Genomic DNA, 20,735 nt, shown 5'->3' on the forward strand with positions numbered 1-20,735 from the left:
TACATTCCTGCCTCCTTTATCAAAGATAAGGTGACCATATGTGCATGGGTTTATCTCTGGCCTTTCTATCCTGTTCCATTGATCTATCTTTCTGTTTTTGTGCCAGTACCATACTGTCTTGATTACTGTAGCTTTGTAGTATAGTCTGAAGTCAGGGAGCCTGATTCCTCCAGCTCCATTTTTCGTTCTCAAGACTGCTTTGGCTATTCAGGGTCTTTTGTGTTTCTGTACAAATTGTGAAATTTTTTGTTCTAGTTCTGTGAAAAGTGCCAGTGGTAGTTTGATAGGGATTGCATTGAATCTGTACATTGCTTTGGGTAGTAGAGTCATTTTCACAATGTTGATTCTTCCAGTCCAAGAACATGGTATATCTCTCCATCTATTTGTATCATCTTTGATATCTTTCATCAGTGTCTTATAATTTTCTGCATACAGGTCTTTTGTCTCCTTAGGTAGGTTTATTCCTAGATATTTTATTCTTTTTGTTGCAATGGTAAATGGGAGTGTTTTCTTGATTTCACTTTCAGATTTTTCATCACTAGTGTATAGGAATGCCAGAGATTTCTGTGCATTAATTTTGTATCCTGCTACTTTACCAAATTCATTGATTAGCTCTAGTAGTTTTCTGGTAGCATCTTTAGGATTCTCTATGTATAGTATCATGTCATCTGCAAACAGTGACAGCTTTACTTCTTCTTTTCCAGTTTGTATTCCTTTTATTTCCTTTTCTTCTCTGATTGCTGTGGCTAAAACTTCCAAAACTATGTTGAATAGGAGTGGTGAGAGTGAGCAACCTTGTCTTTTCCTGATATTAATGGAAATGCTTTCAGTTTTTCACCATTGAGGACGATGTTGGCTATGGGTTTGTCATATATGGCCTTTATTATGTTGAGGAAAGTTCTCTCTATGTCTGCTTTCTGCAGGGTTTTTATCATAAATGGGTGTTGAATTTTGTCGAAAGCTTTGTCTGGATCTATTGAGATGATCATATGTTTTTTCTCCTTCAATTTGTTAATATGGTGTATCACATTGATTGATTTGCGTATATTGAAGAATCCTTGCATTCTTGGAATAAACCCCACTTGATCATGGTGTATGATCCTTTTAATGTGCTGTTGGATTCTGTTTGCTAGGATTTTGTTGAGGATTTTTGCATCTATGTTCATCAGTGATACTGGCCTGTAGTTTTCTTTCTTTGTGACATCCTTTTCTGGTTTTGGTATCAAGGTGATGGTGGCCTCGTAGAATGAGTTTTTAAACAGATGTTTATCCTAAATTTGCCTTTTTCAGAGAAAACTAATATCACTTCTTTAAATATGGCTGTTTTAAAGAGAAACAAATTAAATTCTTCTTTTATATGCTCCCAATTTTCTATACGTTTGTACCTATGGAGAAAAATTGTGTCTTCATTCAGTCTGTATGTTTGAAAGTCTTTCTCTTTTCATCTCTCACTGTCATCTTTACAAGGAGTCCCTTTAATTAGATAAAATAAGAAGTGAAAAATCTACTTTGGTGAACTGAAATTAGGATAACTGTATTTGTTCATATTTACTTTTTAAAAAAAGTGTTTCCTTGCAAATACCTGAATTGCAGAAGTATTAAATACATTGAATTAGTCAAAGTAGCTTTTTGGGATTTATAAATTTTTCAGAACCTCTAGGATTTTAGTTTCCCAGAATTAGATTAATCCTAGGCCTGTTTCATGATACTTCCTCATTATTGGTCCATATGTGGTCTGCTTTTATTTAGTTAGTGTTTTTAAGTTATTGTACCATTTGTGAACCCAACACCCAAATCAAGTATCTTGGTAATAATCTATTTTTTTATCAAATGACTACCTTCCATCCCCCTGGCCCTTTATGTCTCAGGTAGCCATTTTCTTAAATTCAGTATTCCCCAGTCCCTTGCTTTCTTTCTTTATATATTCTTATTATATCTATGTGTATTCCTCATAAGTATTTTTAAAATTTAATTGTCTTTACTTCTATTAAAAGAGTTTCATACTGTATGTAATGACTGGTATGTATTTTTTAAAAACTTAACCATTGATAATTAAGATGCTCTGGATTGTTGTGTGCCCTTTAATTTCATTCATTTTGACTGCTGTATAAAAGTCCAAGGGAATGAGTATACGACTTTTATTCACTCTCCCATTGATGGAGAGTTAGAATTTTTCAAGTTGTCTGTAATTGTGAACAGCTGTTTGAACATTCTTGTACATGGCTTTTGTTTTTAACCTGTGAGAGAGTTTCTCTTAGGAATAAACTTGCTGGGTCTTGGGGTATATGCATTTTCAACTTTAGGAGATAATGCCCAGCTATTTTCCAATTTGTACTCCTGCCAACAAGTCTAAGAGACGCTGTAGATCCATATTTCTCCAGCACTTGGTGTTGTCAGACTTTTAATTTTTGTCAATTAAATGGATAGAAAATGATGTCTTATATAGTCTTAATTTTTATTCTTTATGTTTATCAGACATATTTATTTCCTCTTTTGTGAAATTCCTGTTCATGTATTTTTGTCCATTTTTTTCTGTTAATTTTTTGGTGTGTATTTAACAATTGGTTAGGCATTCATTATATATTCCTGATACTAATCTTTTGTTAGATGTATATGTTTTGAATGTATTTTCCCAGTTTGTAACTTGATCTTTATTTCTTTCAAGCTATCTTTTGATGGCCAGAAGTTCTTAATTTTAATATAAGGGAAACCTATTAATCTTTTATGTTCTATACTTTTTTGCTACTTAAGTAACCTTTTTCTAAACCAGGGTCTAAAAGATATTCACTAATACTTTTCACTAAGATATTTAATGGCTTATTTTTCAAACTTAAAACCTTAATCACTCTAGAGTTGATTTTTGTGAATTGAGGGAATGATTCAACTTTATTTTTTCCATGAAGATTACTATTTAAAAATTCTCCATTTATTGATTTAATTTAAATTTCACTTAAATTTAATTTTTAAATTTAATCTCTTCTTACTCCAATGAGTCAGACTTGCCACCTATGTCATATACCAGAGTTTCATAAATACTGGATCTATTTCTGGACTTTTCATTCTGTGCTGTCGTTTAGTGAGTGAGTGAGTATGTGTGTGTGTGTGTGTATTCATTTTTGAATTATATATATTCATCTTTGAATTTTAGGCACACACGTATACACCTAGATTTTGAAATATTTTGGGTTTTCCACTAGGTTTTGGATATAGTAAAAACAAGTGTCCGTACAGTTCTTCCACGCATCTGGAAGGTACCTGATGTTGAGGAAGTAAATTTATATCGGATTTTCAACCGAGTTTTTAATCGCTTACTCTGGAGTCATGGCCAAGGACTGTGGAACTGTTTCTGTGATTCAGGGTAAGTGTTAAGTTACCTTTTATTATTGTCATTTTTAATAATTTACTATTTAGTTATAAAGTTAGCCCAATAAAATGGCTGAATTTCTTTAATCTCTTAAAATGTGGATTTGTAACTGCATGTAAGTTTCAGTACTCAACTATAATTTATAGCATTTAAGCTGATGTAGATGAGATGATGGATATGAACACAACACCACCCAACAAATTTGAATTCAGTGGAGAGAAAGTAGTCTTAATTAATAAAAAATCTCAGTTAGACATCTGTATCCTTACAGCTCTTCTGCTGTTGCCTTTATGTAGCAGACTTCCAAAATCATGGCTACACTCCTGCTCCTCTGCAGACTTTCAGTCCTGTCAAAGCTGTTGTGACTCACTGTCATTTTGTCTTCAAGATATCTAAAACCAAACGTTCCATACCTCCCTTTTATTCAGAAATGGCTTCCCTTCTGGACTTCCCAAAACCCCATTGTTATTCTCCCAATCACATGGTTTTGATATCTCAGGGGCATCCGCATCCTTGTTCTCCTTCATTTTCTTTATTCAGTCATGTGCTAAATCTTGTTAGTTTTTCTGTCACATCCCCACTGTGGCTACTCTAGATTGTTTTTCATTATTCTTAACAATTATCAATTATTTAATTGTAGGTTGTTTTTCACTGTTCTTCACAATTATCGAGTATTTACTTGATAATTTAAATACTTTTGGAGATACAAAGCTGAATCTGACATAGATCCTGCCCTGAAGAAACTTAAAAATGATAATAGCTAACACTATACCACTTATACTATGTGCCAGGCATTGTTCTAAGCACTGTACATGTATTAAGTAATTTAATCCACACAACATCACTTTGAAGCAGGTTTTATGATAATTTCCATTTTATAGATAAGGAAACCAAGGCACAGATAGGTGCTAAGGACATAGTGCAACTGGGATTTGAACTTAAGCAGCCTGGTCCCAGATTTCATGCTCTTAACCAATAAAACTCTGCTGTCTCTAATAGACAAAATAAGATACATGCAAAAGTCATGATCATGAAGGAGATGACAGATACGTTATTGTAGGATTTCAGAGAAGAGGAGCCTTTTTGGTAGAAAGGCTAAATGAAATTAATAGATTCCCAGGCATTTTTGCCTCCAGTTTTTTGTTTCCCTTATCCATCCTACTGTCAGAGTCATTTCCTAAAATCTGTAATGATTTCCCTCATTTATCATTAAAGTCTAGACTTTTTATCTAGAGATATAAGACTCTCTAATATGCTGATTCTTTCTTATTTCTCCAGTCTTCTCTCTCATTACTCTCCTACTTAAACTTTGCTCCCCAAAAACAAATTCATTATTTTTCAAATATCTTAAAAATTTGTCCTTTTCTGCCTCCGAACTGTTAGTGTCAATGAGTAGCTGATTGGGCTGCCTTCTACAACCCCATTTCTCCAGTCCCCCCTGCATTATTTAAATCCTATGTAAAGACCCAGACCATGCCCTTTTTTTGGTAAAACCTTAACAGACTATTCTAGTCTGACATGATCTCTGAATGTCTTCCATTTAAATATTCTAGTCATCTAGTACTGAATCATTTATACCATTTGCAGACTTATTCTCACCACCATAATTTTCCTCAGCTACCATTCACCAACAGGGAGAATTCACAAGGTGCTCTGGGTTGTGATGAAATCTGAGAATAATCTTGGCCATAAATTATTTCTACAGAGACTTAAGTGAAACATTTGAACTGTACTCCATGGCCCTTAGTTGATGGCTGTCTGTAGAAGTTCAATTAATCTAAAGTCATAATTAGAATTTTTTTCTGTTTGTTGATCCATTGGTTGGAATGTTGAACATGGATTTCAGCTACTCTTCACAAATGGAAGGCACTGAGATAGTCTGCTACTGAAATTGGTGCTGATGACACTATTTTGGTAATTTACTCTGACTCCATTCAGAATCCTTTTCTCTTGTACCTAGCACACTACTCCCCCCCAGATGTCTCTGGTGGTATCTATTACTACTAGTAATCATAAAGAATGTAAATAACATTTATTGAAAGATTACTAAGTGCCTGATACTGTTTTTCATAGTAAACATTTTTATAATTACCACTACAATATTTTGAGTAAACTATTATTATTATTTTCATTGTATAGATAAGGAAATGGAAGCATAAAGTATATAACTTGCCCAAGTTCTCATAGTGAGCCTGGATTTAAACCCAGGTTGTCTGAGTCAAGAGCCCAAGCTCTTAACTCTATGCTTTATTCAGTCCTCTCAAAGCAGCATTGCCCATGGTTGCCAAGCTTGCTATACTGCAAGCCCATAGCATTAGCCCAATCCCCAGCCCACTGCACTGGAGCGGCTGGAGCAGGAGTAGCTTTGAGTCCTATTTGACCTCCACTCTCCATCCATTTCTTTAAAAACTTGGAGGCTTGTGGAGATGAGTTTTACATCTGATTTTTTTTTTTTTTTGTACCTTTACAAATGGCATTCCTAGGCTTCTTCAACTTAGTGAAGTCACATAGTGTTGTGTGTGTTTGATTGTCACTTTGGACCCAGACTAGTTCTGCTTATTCTTTGAATCGTATCTAGTCAATGTATACTCCTTTAACCTTTGATCTAACAGCCTAGCGGTCTAGGTAAAAATCTACTCTTAGCTCATTTCTAAAGGAATGATTTTAATAAAAGGTGTAGCTGTCTTTCACAGTTAGGTGTAAAACTCTTAGAAAAAATATTCCAAATAACTCTGGGCCACCTTGATTCCTGCCTCTGCCTGTCAACATCTCAATAATAAAACAAAATGAATAAACCATTCCCTGTCCACGTCCAGAAACTTCAAAGAATATTGTGGATGTTTGTCATAGGTTTTCCTAGAATTGGCCCAGGGGTTTGGCTGATGCATCAAAGAGAAAACACCCTCATCCCCCTCTCTTGCTCTTCCAGGCTGCTGAAGCCCATGCTCAGTGACCGTTTTTTATCACATGCAGCCTCCTGGGAGTGCTATTCAGAATGATGCTCCACGTTCTGAATGTGTCCTCTCCAGGGGAACAGCTTTTGGAATTTTCATGCATAAAAGTATCCACCATGTTTTACTGAGCTAGGGGAAGCCTAGGTGCTATGGGACTCAAACTCAGGCCACAGAGCTCAGGAAGGGTGGCCAAGGGAAGCAGTATTTCAGCTTAGACTTGCAGGATGAGGAAGAAGAGGAATCTGCCAGGTAAAGCAAAGAGGAGGAGGCAGGGGGACTATGGGAGAAGGAATGTATTATTTGGAAAAGCCCTCTTTCCACTCAAACTCCTGATATGTAAACCCCAAAGAAAAGAATCTAGATTAGACCCTTTAGCCAAAGACATTTTCCTATGGAAGTTTGTCGTAGAAAAGCTTTTCTTTTACAATCTCAGGGAAAGAAGAAATTGTAAGGAATATTCTAAGGCAGCAGTCTGCTTCTAGGCTGAATTATATGCCTACCTGAAAATGTATGCATATCATATAGACTACTTAAAATGATGTGAATCTTTCTGTTCTCATATCACTTTCAACTGGATGTTGCATTGTTCATACTTTTCAGCTCATTAATCTTTCTGTTGCTGATTGTCCGGTTGGTGTAGTCCAGATTTTTTTTTTTTTTTTTTTACTTTCCTTTCTTCTTTGGGCTACTCAGTCATTCATTTGGGCTTCTACCAGAGGAGAAAGAAATGAATGTTTCACTTTTTAGATAGCTGCTTTATTAAATATTTTGATGAAAAAGCTGGTAAAGATTATTGGATTACTGGATAATATGAGGCTTTTCAAGTCTCTGGATTTCATTAATCATTCCCCTTTGTTACCGGGAGGTTATTCAGTATTCTGTATCTTATTGTTATATTATTAAAAATGTCATTTGAAGTCATTTCTTTTCATATTTCTCTGAGGATTAGGGAGTTCTGGAGAGAACTTTTTAACCATTTAATTTTTCTTTTTGAATTCATAGATTTTGGCCCTCCCATTTCCTTGGAATTTAGATTTAGAAAGCAGGCAGATAAGACCCTGGGTTCTTTGATAAAGGCACTGGTATTTTAAATTATTTCTCCATCCTTTCACCTTCTTAAAATTTTGTGTGTTAGTATTGAAAATTGAGAACACTGTCGTGTTCTAGAGGCATTTCATATTACTCAGCTGTGCCAGGTAGTGGGTAGGAGGGAGGGGACACGGTTCAAAAACATTCAGGTTGAAGAATAGGTTTCTTTTGTGTAGAGGGGGTGCCATTAGCCTAGTACCAAACAAAGCAAGTCCTGGTCATTTTCTTTTTTCTTTATGAGTGATTCTGGAGTGTTGACACTTAAATATGGATTAATAGAGTAGAATGTGGTCTTTGGTCAGTGATGGTGAACATACACACCAAAATTAGGTAGAGAACCTTGATTCATATGTTTATTTTAAATATTTAAGGAACAATGAGAGAATGAGAAGCCAAAGCTGCTTATATTATAACTCACGTATTACTCAGAGTGTTACATCAAATTAAGGTGCTATTTGAAGAAGGTCCTTTGCCTTTCCTCCATTTTACGTGTTCTTTTCTTACGTCCATACTCCAAGTCAGCAAAAGAAAAATTACCGTGATGTGAGGAACCTGATAGTGAATCTAATCAGATGTCTCCAAAGTATCAAAATATAAATATATTCAAATTCAGGGGGGAGGGTGGTGATGGAGGTAGGCTTTTACAGAAATACCCAGAATCCCAGGGGAGAGAAAGTAAAAGTGCTCAGCTGAGAGTCAGACAGTCAGAATGTTTTCTTTGTGTATTTACGTTTGTATGAAATTTTGATTTCTCTGGGCCCAGGCATGTAAGCCTTGCTAGATCAAGACTTATCAGTTATAAACATATTCCCTTATTAATTGGTGTTCTCCTGTTTTTCTTGATTACATCAAGTAAATTGGAGATATATCTATATACACACAAATATGCATATCATATCTAGTTTTTCTTATATTTAGTAATAATTTAAATTTTTAGAATTAATTTAACTAACATATTACTATTTCTTGAATGAAAGTAACTTTTAATCCTTTTTAAATAATAAAAACAGTATTATATTTAGCCCTGAACATCTTAGAAAATGGAGGAAAATTTATTCCTTTCAATCTACTTATTTGAATCTTATTCCTTTTAAGAAAATCTGTCATTCACTGATGACATGCTGTCTTTTCTCCTGAAAAAATAAACAGTAGCCTTTCTACTAAAAAATACCTTTCTGAGTTTCTAAAGCATTTTTTAAAAATTCCAAAGATATCAAATATCCACAGGAGATTGAAAATGGAATCTCTGAATTTCCCACTGGGAAGTACATTTCTTCAGAAAAATATTTTCCTTAATATTTTTTTCTTTCTAGTCTTTTCTCTCTCTGCGGGTTAAGCGAATTGGTTTATGTAAAATGAGACTTGAACCATTACCAAGTCTTAAAGCAAACCTTCCCCTTGAGGCTTGAAAGGAGTTTCAGTTACACTAAGGAAATAAGTCAGTCCCTCTCTCTCTCTCTGTCTCTCTCTCCCTTTCTCGATGGTGGTAGGGTGATAAGATGTTTCCTGATTTGGGCCATGACAATCAGCTTAGGAATTGTGAATACATATATATGTGTACACACACACACGCACACACGCATGCATGCATGCACACATTTAAATTTACCAAGACAGTATGTACTACTGCCTGCTGTGCACTAAGCTGAGTGCACTGAAGGAGGGAAGACACTACCTTTGGAACTGCAGTAGGGCAGGACTTGTGGAGATTACATTACATCTACAGTATAGAACCTGTGCTCTAGGAATATCATGGACATAATTACATATGAAAGTGTTTTGAAAGGGGTGGTCATAAGCAAAGGATTAACCAAAATTCTCAGAGAGAATCTGAGAGATAACAATTAAGAGATCACAAATTAAGTTGCAGCAACTTTTTAATTTGTGGGATCATTATTAATATAAAATTAAATGTAGCTTCCTAGAAAATGTAAATTCTTAGAATACCTAACTTGTGAGAAATTAGCTCAATATTTTACAGTTACTTTAATGTAGAGTAACTCAATTTTTAGGAGGTGTTGGGAAACCATCCTGTTACTTAGAGCTAGCAGCAGTGAAGTCTTTAAAGATATGAATTCTATGTTGTGTTTTTTTCATGTAAAGATTAATTTCCAAATTTGTATATTTACTTTATACCTCTCAACCATCTGTAGTCACTTCAAATGTGTGAGGCCATTTCTACGTTTTTTTAATGGGTTTGTTGCTAGGTAAGTGATATAGTTGGTTGCCATTTTTAACAGCCACATGAGGTCATGTCTGTTTCCATGCCAACAGATCCTCTTGGGAGAGTATTTTCAGTAAAAGCCGGGAGGTGGTGACTCCTTTGCAGCTCCAATGTTGCCAGCGCCTGGTCGAGCTTTGTAAACAGTGCCTGCTAGTGGTTTACAAATATGCAACTGACTCAAGAGGATCACTCTCAGGCATTGGTACCAATTGGGGTAATTCCAGGTACTGGTTTACATTTCCTAGACCCTGTGAGTTTTATATAAAGTAATGCCACAATGCAGTTTGAAATTGAAAGTCTCTTTTTGTCTATATGGTTAGAGAAAAAGCTAAAGACTAAAAATTAATACATGCTATTATCTATAAGATTCTTTTAATTTGAACAATCTTTACCTTTAAAGGACTGAACAAGGACAGCAATTACAAACCCGGAGGTGACAGAAATAACCTACATGGAGATGGTATTATTTAACTTATATACTTTTGCTTTCAAAAGCCAAGTAAGAGCATACAAAAGGGTAATAAATTTAATTTTTCCCCCAGTAGGGATATTTCAACATTTGTCCTTTATCCTAATATAGTTGAGAAGATGCCTTTAGTTTAATTTTTATTGTTCAGTATGCCTCTACTATTCCCTTCATCACCAAAAAGATCTATGGGAGGTGGATTTTAAGTTCCATTTAAAAACTGGATTTTTATAAATATTGTCCAGTTAAAATAGGTAGTTTTCCAAAAGTATGAAAATATTGTTTTTAAGCTGCAAAGATACACAAATAAACAGGAAGTACATTTTAGCACTTCTCAAGACAGTCGTAGTTCCATTTAGAATTAAAGACGAATATGTGACTTTTAGTATGTGTAAGTTGTAGTACTCTCAGAGACAATTTTCAGTCTCAGCATCTCTGTATTTCTATCTTTCATGTACTGAGCTTCCATATAAGCTCATTTACGTGGCTAAAAACATTTTTTAAAAACCACTGAGTTAGGGCTTCTGCCTTTGGTAATAGAGCAAGCACTGGGTATTTGGACAAATCCTCCCTCTGATGACAACAAGAAAAGCTGGACAAAATACCAAAACATTTGCTTGAAGACATCAGAGAGTTAAAACCAGGTACTTGTTAGTGAGTACTTGTTAGTACTGAATAATGCTTTTGACAGACTCATGGGCCTAAGGGAAAAAAGTAGGAGTTCAGGGCCTGTCAAAGATTGGGGCCTTGATAAACACCATAGATTCCTTCAAGTGACAATGTCCCAGATGTTTTGCAAAGCAAAAGTTGACAGAATTACAGGGAAAAATAGACAAATCTACAACCATCGAGGGAGATTTTAATATATACTTCTCAAAAAATTAGAGACAAAGAACATTTTAACAATATGATTAACAAATTTAACTGTCATATAATAGTGAATTCAGTGACCTCAGAATACAATACACCAAGCATATCTGAATCTTTTATAAAAATCAACTATATAGTGGAATAATAAAACATAGTTCGAAAAATTGAAATCACACAGAGTATTGTTTCTCATCACATGCTATTAAAAATAACAAAATATCCAGAAAATCCATACTTTGGAAAGATAAAAAATATCTTTAAATAACCCATGAATCAAAGAAGAAATTATAATGAATGTAAGAAAATATTTTTAACTGAATGATAACAAAAATATTACAAATAAAAACACAGTATGTACATAAATCATTATTATAGGAATACTTATAGGCTTAAATGAACATATTAGGGAGGAGTAAGGCAAAAATTAAATGATCTAAGCAACCGTCCTGAATGATGACAGAATGATATTAAAGTAAACCCAAAGAATACAGAAAAAGGAAATAATAAAAATGAGACCAGAAATTAATATAATGATGCAAACGGAAGTGGGTTTTTTAAAAGGCTAATAAAATTGATAAACAACTGGTGAGACTGATCAAAATGTAAAAGACAAAAATAGTTAACGTCAAGAATAGAAATAGAGATGTTACTGCAGATATTACAAATATTGAAAATTTTATAAGAAATATGAATAATTTCATGCTGATAAATTCGGTAATTTAGATTGTTAACAAATTCCTTGAAAAACACATATTACCAAAAGTGAGAAGAAGATATACTCTTAATTATTGAAAAAATTGAATCAGTAATTAAAAACCCTCCCACAAAGATAAGTCCAGATTCATAGGTCTTTACTATCTAATTCTACCCACCCAGAGAAGAGAAAATTACTATCTAATTCTATCTAATTCTACCCACCCAGAGAAGAGAGAAGTATTATCTAATTCTATCTAATTAAACCCACCCAGAGAAGAGAGAAAAGGAAGGAATGTTCTCTAACTTGTTTTATGAGGCTACCATACCTTTGATACCTGACCAGGACATTGACAGTCTAATCTCACTCCTGTACATAGATGGAAAAATCTTACATAAAATATTAGCAAAACAAACCCAGAAACCTTAAATAGGATAATGTATCATGACTAACTTTTGTTTATTGCATCAGCTTAATTGTACAATAACATTAAAAAGTGATCAATGTAATTTTAGTAGAATAAAAAATCATTTAAAAATATATGGATGGGCTTCCCTGGTGGTGCAGTGGTTGAGAGTCCACCTGCCGATGCAGGGGACACGGGTTCGTGCCCCGGCCCGGGAAGATCCCACATGCCGTGGAGCGGCTGGGCCCGTGAGCCATGGCCGCTAAGCCTGCGCGTCCGGAGCCTGTGCTCCGCAACGGGAGAGGCCACAACAGTGAGAGGCCCAAGTACCGCAAAAAAAAAAAAAAAGGATAAGTCACTTGTTAGAATTCAGTATATTACATTCATGCTTAAAAAATGCTTAGCAAGTTAGAAACCAAAGGGAAATTCCTTAATCTAATAAAGGATAAGTACAAAAACCCTACAATCATATACTTAATGGTGAAATGTTGAAGGCTTTCCTTCTGAGGTGAGAAACAAGACAAGATTGACTGTTATTACCGCTTCTATTTACCATTGTGTTGGACCTAGCTCATTCAAGGAAGCATGCCAAAGAAGTAAAAGGCATTGGATTTGAGAGAAAGAACTAAAACTCATTACTAATGGATATGATTGTGTTCACAGAATCTAAGTAAATCTACAGATAAATTATTAAGTAAATTTAACAATTTTGATGAAATCAAAGTTGGGATAAAATCAATTGTATTTTTTCTATATTAATAACAAACAGCTAGAATATATGACATTTTAGATACAATATCATTTTTCAATAGCATCAAAAAATAATTCTTAGGAATAAATGTAACAAAAATGTGTAAGTCTAAGGTGTTTCTCCTTGGGATGAGTTAGCTACAACTTAGCTAGTTTTGTACTTCGAGAATAAGCTACAATAAAAATAAAGCTGGAAACTTCACATTTTTTGGTGCTTTAGCACAAACTCTTTAGATACAGTCTATAGAACCACTTTCTAGAGATTCTTCCTGCTAAAAAAATCAAATTGTATTATTTAACTTCATTGCAAAGAACATTTCAAAAATAATCTTTGATGTTCAGCTAGTGTGGGATCTCCCAAGAGATACTAATGGAGATATTAAGGCAAATAATCCATTGTGTTTCCCTGTAATGCTTTAAAATATCCCACAGCACTTGCTTTAGGGAAGCAAAATGTTTCTTCCAATGTGATTTTATATGCTTTTTCTAGTTCACAGTGAATTTCTTTTCCTTTCTAAGTCTTTAAAAAAGTTTTATTTTAGCCTTTTCTGCTTCTATTAAAAAGCTTAGGTTTGCAGATATATAATATTTTTCTACTTTTTAGGTTTTTTATACTTTATATTTCTGAAAAAAATGAGTATAATCATTATATCCTTTAGTTTTAAAATTGGGATTCACACAGAAATGACAGTATAGTATAGTTGCTGGGAGCACTGGTTCTGGAGTGAGACCAAATGGATTTGAATCCTGGCTCTGCCACTTACTAGCTACGTGCCTGTGGGCAAGGCATTTAACTCCTGTGCACTCTGGTGTTTTCATCTTTAAAATGGAGCTGATAATAATACGTATCATAGAGAATCATTAGAAATAACTAATATTTTTAAATCAATTATAATGGCCCTGGCACACAAAAACACTTTTAAAATACAAAATAGTGTTAAAGAAAATAGTGTAAGTTAGCTCTAACCCTGGACTTTGTACTTTTATTTTTTCATCTGTGAAAATGGAGATCTTTAGCTCAGAAGGCTGTGTGAATGTTATCGTAATGTCAGTAGTAACTACTGCTTGGAAATTCTTCAAAAGAAAGTCAGCAAAAGTTACTGTTTACTATAATAATTATCAATGAAATCAGAATGTATTTTCAGTAGAAGATAGAATAACTCTCAACTAATATGGAATAGTGGTTTTTGATCAAACACTTTAGTTTCTTTTGCACCTTTGCCCTAGATAGGAAGGGTAGCCTTTTCCTGGCAGAAGATATCAGATCAATCATCATGACTCCACTAGCTCTTGACATAATAATTAATCCATATAAATTACCCAAGTGGTATTAAGAAAATAATTTATATAATCTGTGATGTGAGAAATCAATTGTTTCATTATTCATCACCCATTGTGCAATTTTGGTTTAATTTATATTGTTGTATATTATTTAACTGCTCTATTAACTTAATGATTTGAGCAATTATTTATAGTTTGTGATATTAAGTAATAGATTAAGGGGATATTATCAGATAATTCATGATCAAATGATATTTATGAATATTATGGAGAATTCTGCCATCTTAATCTGAATGCTATATGCAGTTTGATCATAGTGAATTCATATTCTTCTACAAAATTCATATAACACAACTATAAATGTAATTTCCCATTGACACAGAGGTTAGTAGTTACCAACATTATTTCATATAGAATAGGTAGCTAATCCTTGGCCTTCAATTTCTTCATGTGTCTTTGGAAGTATGATACTGTGGCTGGAAGATGCTAAAGTCAAGTGAAGAAAATAAGTGATTTGATGCTCTACCTTTGTTTCTTTTTTCAAGACTAACTATAAATCTCCTTCTGTTGCTACTTCTGCTCTTGGAATTTTTTATAGATATCTTTGTCCTGACTTTCTAGCATGTCCTTCTCATCATTACCAGGATTTAACGCTTTTAATAGTGATGCTTATTTTCATTTGCTCATGTGGATTTCCTTGATCATTTCTCTCTCGACATATAGATTGGACTGGCCTAATGCTAATCAGAGGTTTCCCAGAGAAAACAGATTATACAGGCACACACTCCTACTTGTAATTACTGAATCCCAAAGCTCTGAAAACTCAAACGAATAAAAGTAAAATAAAAGTAACCCATTTATTGGCACATCTGAATTGACACGAAGTTGTTTATAGTCTATATCCAATTTATTGTGAATATTTCTCTGTTTCACTACAGAAATATTAATGATTTGTTTACAGGATGCTGCCCCAAGACCCTAATGATGTTACATTATATATAATATATATACTATAGTGTCCTAAAATCTGGAAAATTTATGTATTCTGAAATATATTTGGCTGAAACGGTTGCATGCAACCTGTAATTATGATTGTTTTTGGTTTTCTGTAATCACAAGCATCCAGTAGTCCAAGAATATAAAATGTACAATCTAGTTATGAATGTTAATCTTTAACTTTTTCTTTTAGATTACCTATAGTCATAACACATCAATGATATATTTATTAAATAATAATCAATGGTTTCAACATCCTTGAAACATTATTTTAATTGGTTAGCCAAATTCTCATGTCACATGTTTTTAAGAAATATTTGACTGGTTACACACATTTACAGAGGTGAATGATGAATTCCAAATTAACATGAGTCATATAAACAGTCTCCTAGCATATGAGTTCATGGCTGTTTATGGGATGTCTCGGGACACTAAGATCACATGTTACATCTATATTCAACTCTTTGGGTGAGGCTTTATGACCCTCTCCCTGCCTCCCCTCCTCAACTCAGGAGAGGAAATCTTTTTATGTGGGTTGCATTGTTATAGTATCATTTCTCATGTAAGATGTACAAATTATTAACCACATAATATTTTAGTGAGAGATGTTAATATTAGTTTGTAAAGTCTAATTTTTTAACTATCATTTTTAGGTATTTACTACCAGGAAGTACACAATTCTTCATGAGAACACCAACCTACAACTTGAAATACAGTTCACCTGGAATGGCTCGCTCCAATGTTTTGTTTACATCCCGGTATGGCCACTTGTGAAACAGAGGGAAGATCGCCATGGGTTATGCACAATAGCAATTCATATTTTTCCCAACTTAACATTGCAAAGACAGTGACCATTAAGTGCTGTTTTATGTATATATGACATATATGTGTGTGAAACTATATACACACATGCACTCAAATAACATATATATTTATTATAATATATGAAGGAAGAATTAGCAGGAAACTGGATATAAGATTTAACCTTTCTGGAAATGTAATAAACCATGTTAAAATTGTTTACACAAATATGTGAATGTCTAGAATTTGCTAGGTTTATAATTAATACCTTCCTACTAGAAATGTTATTTTTGCTGCAGAGTATATAAAACAGAATTGATCTTGAAGATCCCATTACAGTGTTAAATTATTTTCTAGGTAATATGTCTTTTGACTTGAAAAAGCATTAATAGTAAATTACCTTATTAATTCTCATATATAGTGGCTATTTAAAATGAAAACAAAAATTAGAAGCCTGGTGTTGCTTGATGATAGGAGTAAGTATGAAACAGGTTTGTCATTACTATAGCACACTGTAAAGTACTATAAAAATCCCAACCAGATTCTCCAAGATTTTTATCCCTCAGTGTGGAAATTTAGCTACTTGTGAAAGTGATAATGTAAATTTTCAGTAAGGATCTAGTAAGGTCATACTATGATCTAAAATGGAAGACAATCCAGTGGGTTAAAAATAAACAAAACTTACTAGCTTGTATTTTTACTTTTTATTGGGAGTCACATAAAGGGAACAGAAAATGGTGGTAATGACAAAATCGTTCCGTATGATTTTGGTATCTCTTACCGCTGTTACCACTCACTTTTTTGGGGAAAGTATATCTCTGATGAGTACATATGGTCAAATACAATTTCTTCTGTTCAAAGAGCTGGTATTTTAAACTTATTTCAGTGTTACAGAAGTGTCACACTTATTTTATAAGTCTCTCAATGCTGAGACCAAATTACATTGCAAAGACTAATACAGAGTTTCATATTGCACCATAGAAAATAAGCTAAATTATTGCAAATAGGAGATTCTGATTACTAAATATTATTAGTTATCGATGTGCCCTAGAGAATTTTAAAAAAAGTCAAAATAGAGTTTGAAGTTTTCTTCTTGTCCAAAGTTATTATGTGTAAGTTTCATAGCAGTTTACTTCCTTTTTTTTTGCTTACAGTTTCAAAAACAATGAGTGAGCTTTCAGTTTTCTATACAAATATAAATAGTACCATGGATATCCTTAGAGACTGCAATATTCACCTTTTAGAATTTTATTTAAACTTCTCCCAGTAGTTTTATTCTCTCACAGATGGTAATTATTTGCAACATTCATGAGTGTTTTACCTCCTTTTACTATCCTGAAAGCTATTTCCAGTAAATGGAGAAATGGTCCCAAAGCAGAAGGAGAATTGAGAGGGGCAAACTGGCCTGCTTTAATTCACAAGCTGGATAACTGGCAACCCAAAGTTGTAAGTTGATATATTGTGCTTTTAAAGCCATGTTCTGAGGCTGTATTGGGATAAAATAGGTTCTTCCCTAAATTATTGCTGGCTACTTGATTCTTTATGACTACCTATCATCCGTATTCCAGTGGATACTTTTCCTTGCTAATTGCATCCCAAAGAAGAGTTTGTTATTGTCTTTGTGGGAAAAGAGGATAAGGATGTCAGGATGAAGGAAATTGCAGTGTAGCGCTGAGTGTTTATGACGCCATTTTGTGAATTCTTAAATATGTTTAGAATTTTTTGGAATAAATAATGCAAAAATTGGGAGATTAACACAATTATTATAAGAATGATCATCAAGTAGGCCTTTTCATGGAGCAGTTTTAGTCATTTTTCATTGAAATTCATGATTTTGTTCATGAATGAGACACAATTTCAAGTGTCTGATATATGATATCAACCCAGTTTGTTGGCCACTCACTTGCATTAGCTTAAATCACAACGGTGACTTAATTTGCTAGAGTGGGTACTTTGGAAGTTCTTTTCTTAGTTGTATAAAAGTGAAATTTTTATTTAAAACGAGAAAAGAATGTCTAACATGTCTCCCCCTGGGGAAAAATAAATACAAAAAAAAGTAAATTTAAATGTATGAAACTACCCAGTTAGTTACTGATGAGCAAATTTCATTTTCATTCCTCTAGTTACCTAAGTCTGGCATTGTTTGAGTGCTAGAATTTTATTGCCCACATTTGCCTCTTTATACTGATCTAGTCTGATATGATGAAGTTTTGAATAAAAGCCATGTGCTCATTATTTATGTATACTACCTGGTATGCTGTGGACTACGGTTGTGTTAATGCTTATTCCCTAATGAGAAACTAAGAAAAGAAGATACAGTAATAAACCGTGGAAGTCTTTAGAGGCCATAGAAATATTTTAGTGATATAAAATATTCCTTAGTTTTTATTATAAATTTTTTATTCATAGAGTTAAAACGTAGCAGTATAAGTGATAGTATGGGTCTGACTCTCTCTCTTCTAGGAGAGAAAATAACTTTATCTGAAAAACTCAGAAGCTATTCAATCTTACCAAGAGATTTTGATAGGGAATTTGGTTTACTTATGATGAAAGCATATTTTCATTCTGTTATTAAAAAATATATCCCTGCTCATTCTGTGACTAATGCTTTCCAGAACTGTATATGTTTGGAATGATTGCAGAATTGTACAAGAAGTAACCTTTTAATGTTAAATTATCATCTATGAACATTGTATGAGATTGCAGATTAGTTTTCACTGTAATAATCCAGCATTGTAATAATTACCATTTGCTTTATGTATTCTGTTGAAGGAACTATTTGTGATTCATATTATGATTATTAGCAACAAATTTTATTTCATGTTGCATGTGTAAAAATGAAATTATAACAGGATCAAATATGGAAATGCCAATGGTAACCTCTATCAGATGCAAAGATCTATACAAATTTTTTCATATATCTGAATTAGGTCTAAATACACAAAATTTTTCTACTAATTCCTCCCCCCAGAACTAAAATGAACCAAACTCAAGCAAAAAACCCCGATCTTCTTCTCATCTAATATTTACACACAGCTAGACGATAGTGGCTTCTAGACATCAAGAAAAAGATTTCATTCTAATTCTTTTTTTAATTTGGAAAGTATATGATTATAGAATTTTGTTACCTAACTCTAAATTTCACATTTTAATATAAATTAATCCAAATGCTTTCTTCTTTAGCATGACAAAGTCATTCCATTTAAAACTTCTCTTTAAATCTAAACTTCCACATTACTTATTTTCAAAAGTACCAAAAAATTGATAGTTGCATAAACTCTATATAAAGCATTGCTTCATTCTTAAACGTATATTCTTGAAAATATAATACCAAATACCTTGAGAAGAGTGACAATAAATACTTTCCTTTTCTGTTCTGTAATGCTGTTTTACATTTTGAGTCTTAGTTTACTTGGTTCTAAGGGTTAAACAATAAAAAGTGTAAGTACAATTAGTTGTGTTCCTGTGACCTGATGGTTTTTGAAAATTTCTTTTCTCTTTAAATTGAGAAATTTAATAAAGCTTTCAAGAACTGAATTAGTTATCTAAATATTTTGCACTAATGCTACTTACCAATAAATTAAAATTTTGAAAGTATTTTGATTATCAAAATTTTACTCCTTACACTGTTTTTTCTTTCTTCTTCTTTTTTAAACTTAAGTTCCATTTGAAGTTTTGACCTTTGCATGGACAAATTCAAGAAAAGAGAAATCCTGCCTTTTAAACATTGGTTTATGGTGGTGTATTTTTGCTTCAGCAACAATAAAACTTATAAGATGTGTTATTGGATCAAGTTCAGTTTTTCTGCTGAGATTTTTAAGAACAAGGTTGAACTTTCAATGTCTAAAAAGCATTAATTGTCTGGATCCATATGAACCAAGATAATGGCCACAAATAACAGTCTTGCGACCAAAAATTGTTAAATTAAAACTAATTGCACATTTTGAGATTCTTGCCCTTTTTTGGTGCTTTTTTGCCTTGTTATGGGTATTGAAGGAAAACTATTCAGGTGAAACATTCTGCATTAACTGGGCTGTATTACCTAAAAAGAGCTACGTAAAGTTTTTATTTTATCCCCACCTGCTAATTTGAAAACTATTGGTAAAGTCATCATTCAGTACACTAATATTTTCTAAATTAGTAAGACTTACCTTACAAAAATAATCAGATAATGCTGGTATTTCTCTTTCAAAGGCTAACAATGACAGTTCTTGGTCCTGAGCTGGTTGGTTCATACAATAACTAATGTACATGCTACTACATTGAATATTAATAGATTTGCTGAAGATTCTGGGTTTGAGGGTTAGCTTGAAAGCAATACATTTGCTACCATGAATCATGACGCAAATTATCCCCATGTGTTTTACTACCTGTATATGAATGCAAATGTTGTTAAAGAAAATATGCTTGAAATGTCAACACAATGTGCAATTAGTATTGCATTGTCATGCTTCAGCATGTGATATCTGTATGGTGAAGTTATTTCAATTACTCAGATATGTTACTATAATAAAAATATTTAATATAAGAAAGCTACATATGTCATCAGATGGTTATTTCTGTTTCCCCCCCCCCCCCCCACACACACACACACTGTTTTTAGTAGTAGAAGAGACTGGCTCTCAATTAAGCTTTCAGGGTGATGAAATATATTTTCACAGTAATTTTCTTCTGCTGTAGAGTCAGCAGTAGAACTGTGGGGATAACTTTACCTGCTATTAAAGTCAGGTTGAGTAAACAGAATTGGTGTCAATTCCTCTCTTAGTTAGCTGGAAGGTAGACTGGTCTAAAATTTAGAAATGACATTTTTATATCTTTCTAGCATCATTATAACAATAGT

The 20,735-nt window shown here is 33.3% G+C and overlaps 1 protein-coding gene across 11 annotated transcripts in view; it reads left to right on the plus strand.

Annotated features, from left to right (window-relative positions):
* TTLL7 (tubulin tyrosine ligase like 7) overlaps positions 1-20,431 on the plus strand; it is a 157,441-nt gene extending 137,010 nt beyond the window's left edge. For 4 of the 11 annotated variants that reach the window (XM_004262947.4, XM_049709014.1, XM_049709003.1 and 1 more), the window contains 3 exons: positions 3,198-3,358; positions 9,682-9,855; positions 15,748-20,431. In XM_004262947.4, the coding sequence (XP_004262995.1) occupies positions 3,198-3,358; positions 9,682-9,855; positions 15,748-15,868 (456 nt within the window). In that variant the 3' untranslated portion in view covers positions 15,869-20,431. Of the gene's footprint in view, positions 1-3,197; positions 3,359-9,681; positions 9,856-10,031; positions 10,092-15,747 lie in introns of all 11 variants that reach the window. The other 7 variants (XR_007476958.1, XR_004484267.2, XR_007476954.1 and 4 more) reach the window with 7 other exon arrangements.
* Positions 20,432-20,735: the final 304 nt, after the last annotated feature.

The sequence above is a fragment of the Orcinus orca genome, chromosome 1, assembly GCF_937001465.1.
Source record: "Orcinus orca chromosome 1, mOrcOrc1.1, whole genome shotgun sequence".
In the NCBI taxonomy this organism is placed as follows: domain Eukaryota; kingdom Metazoa; phylum Chordata; class Mammalia; order Artiodactyla; family Delphinidae; genus Orcinus; species Orcinus orca.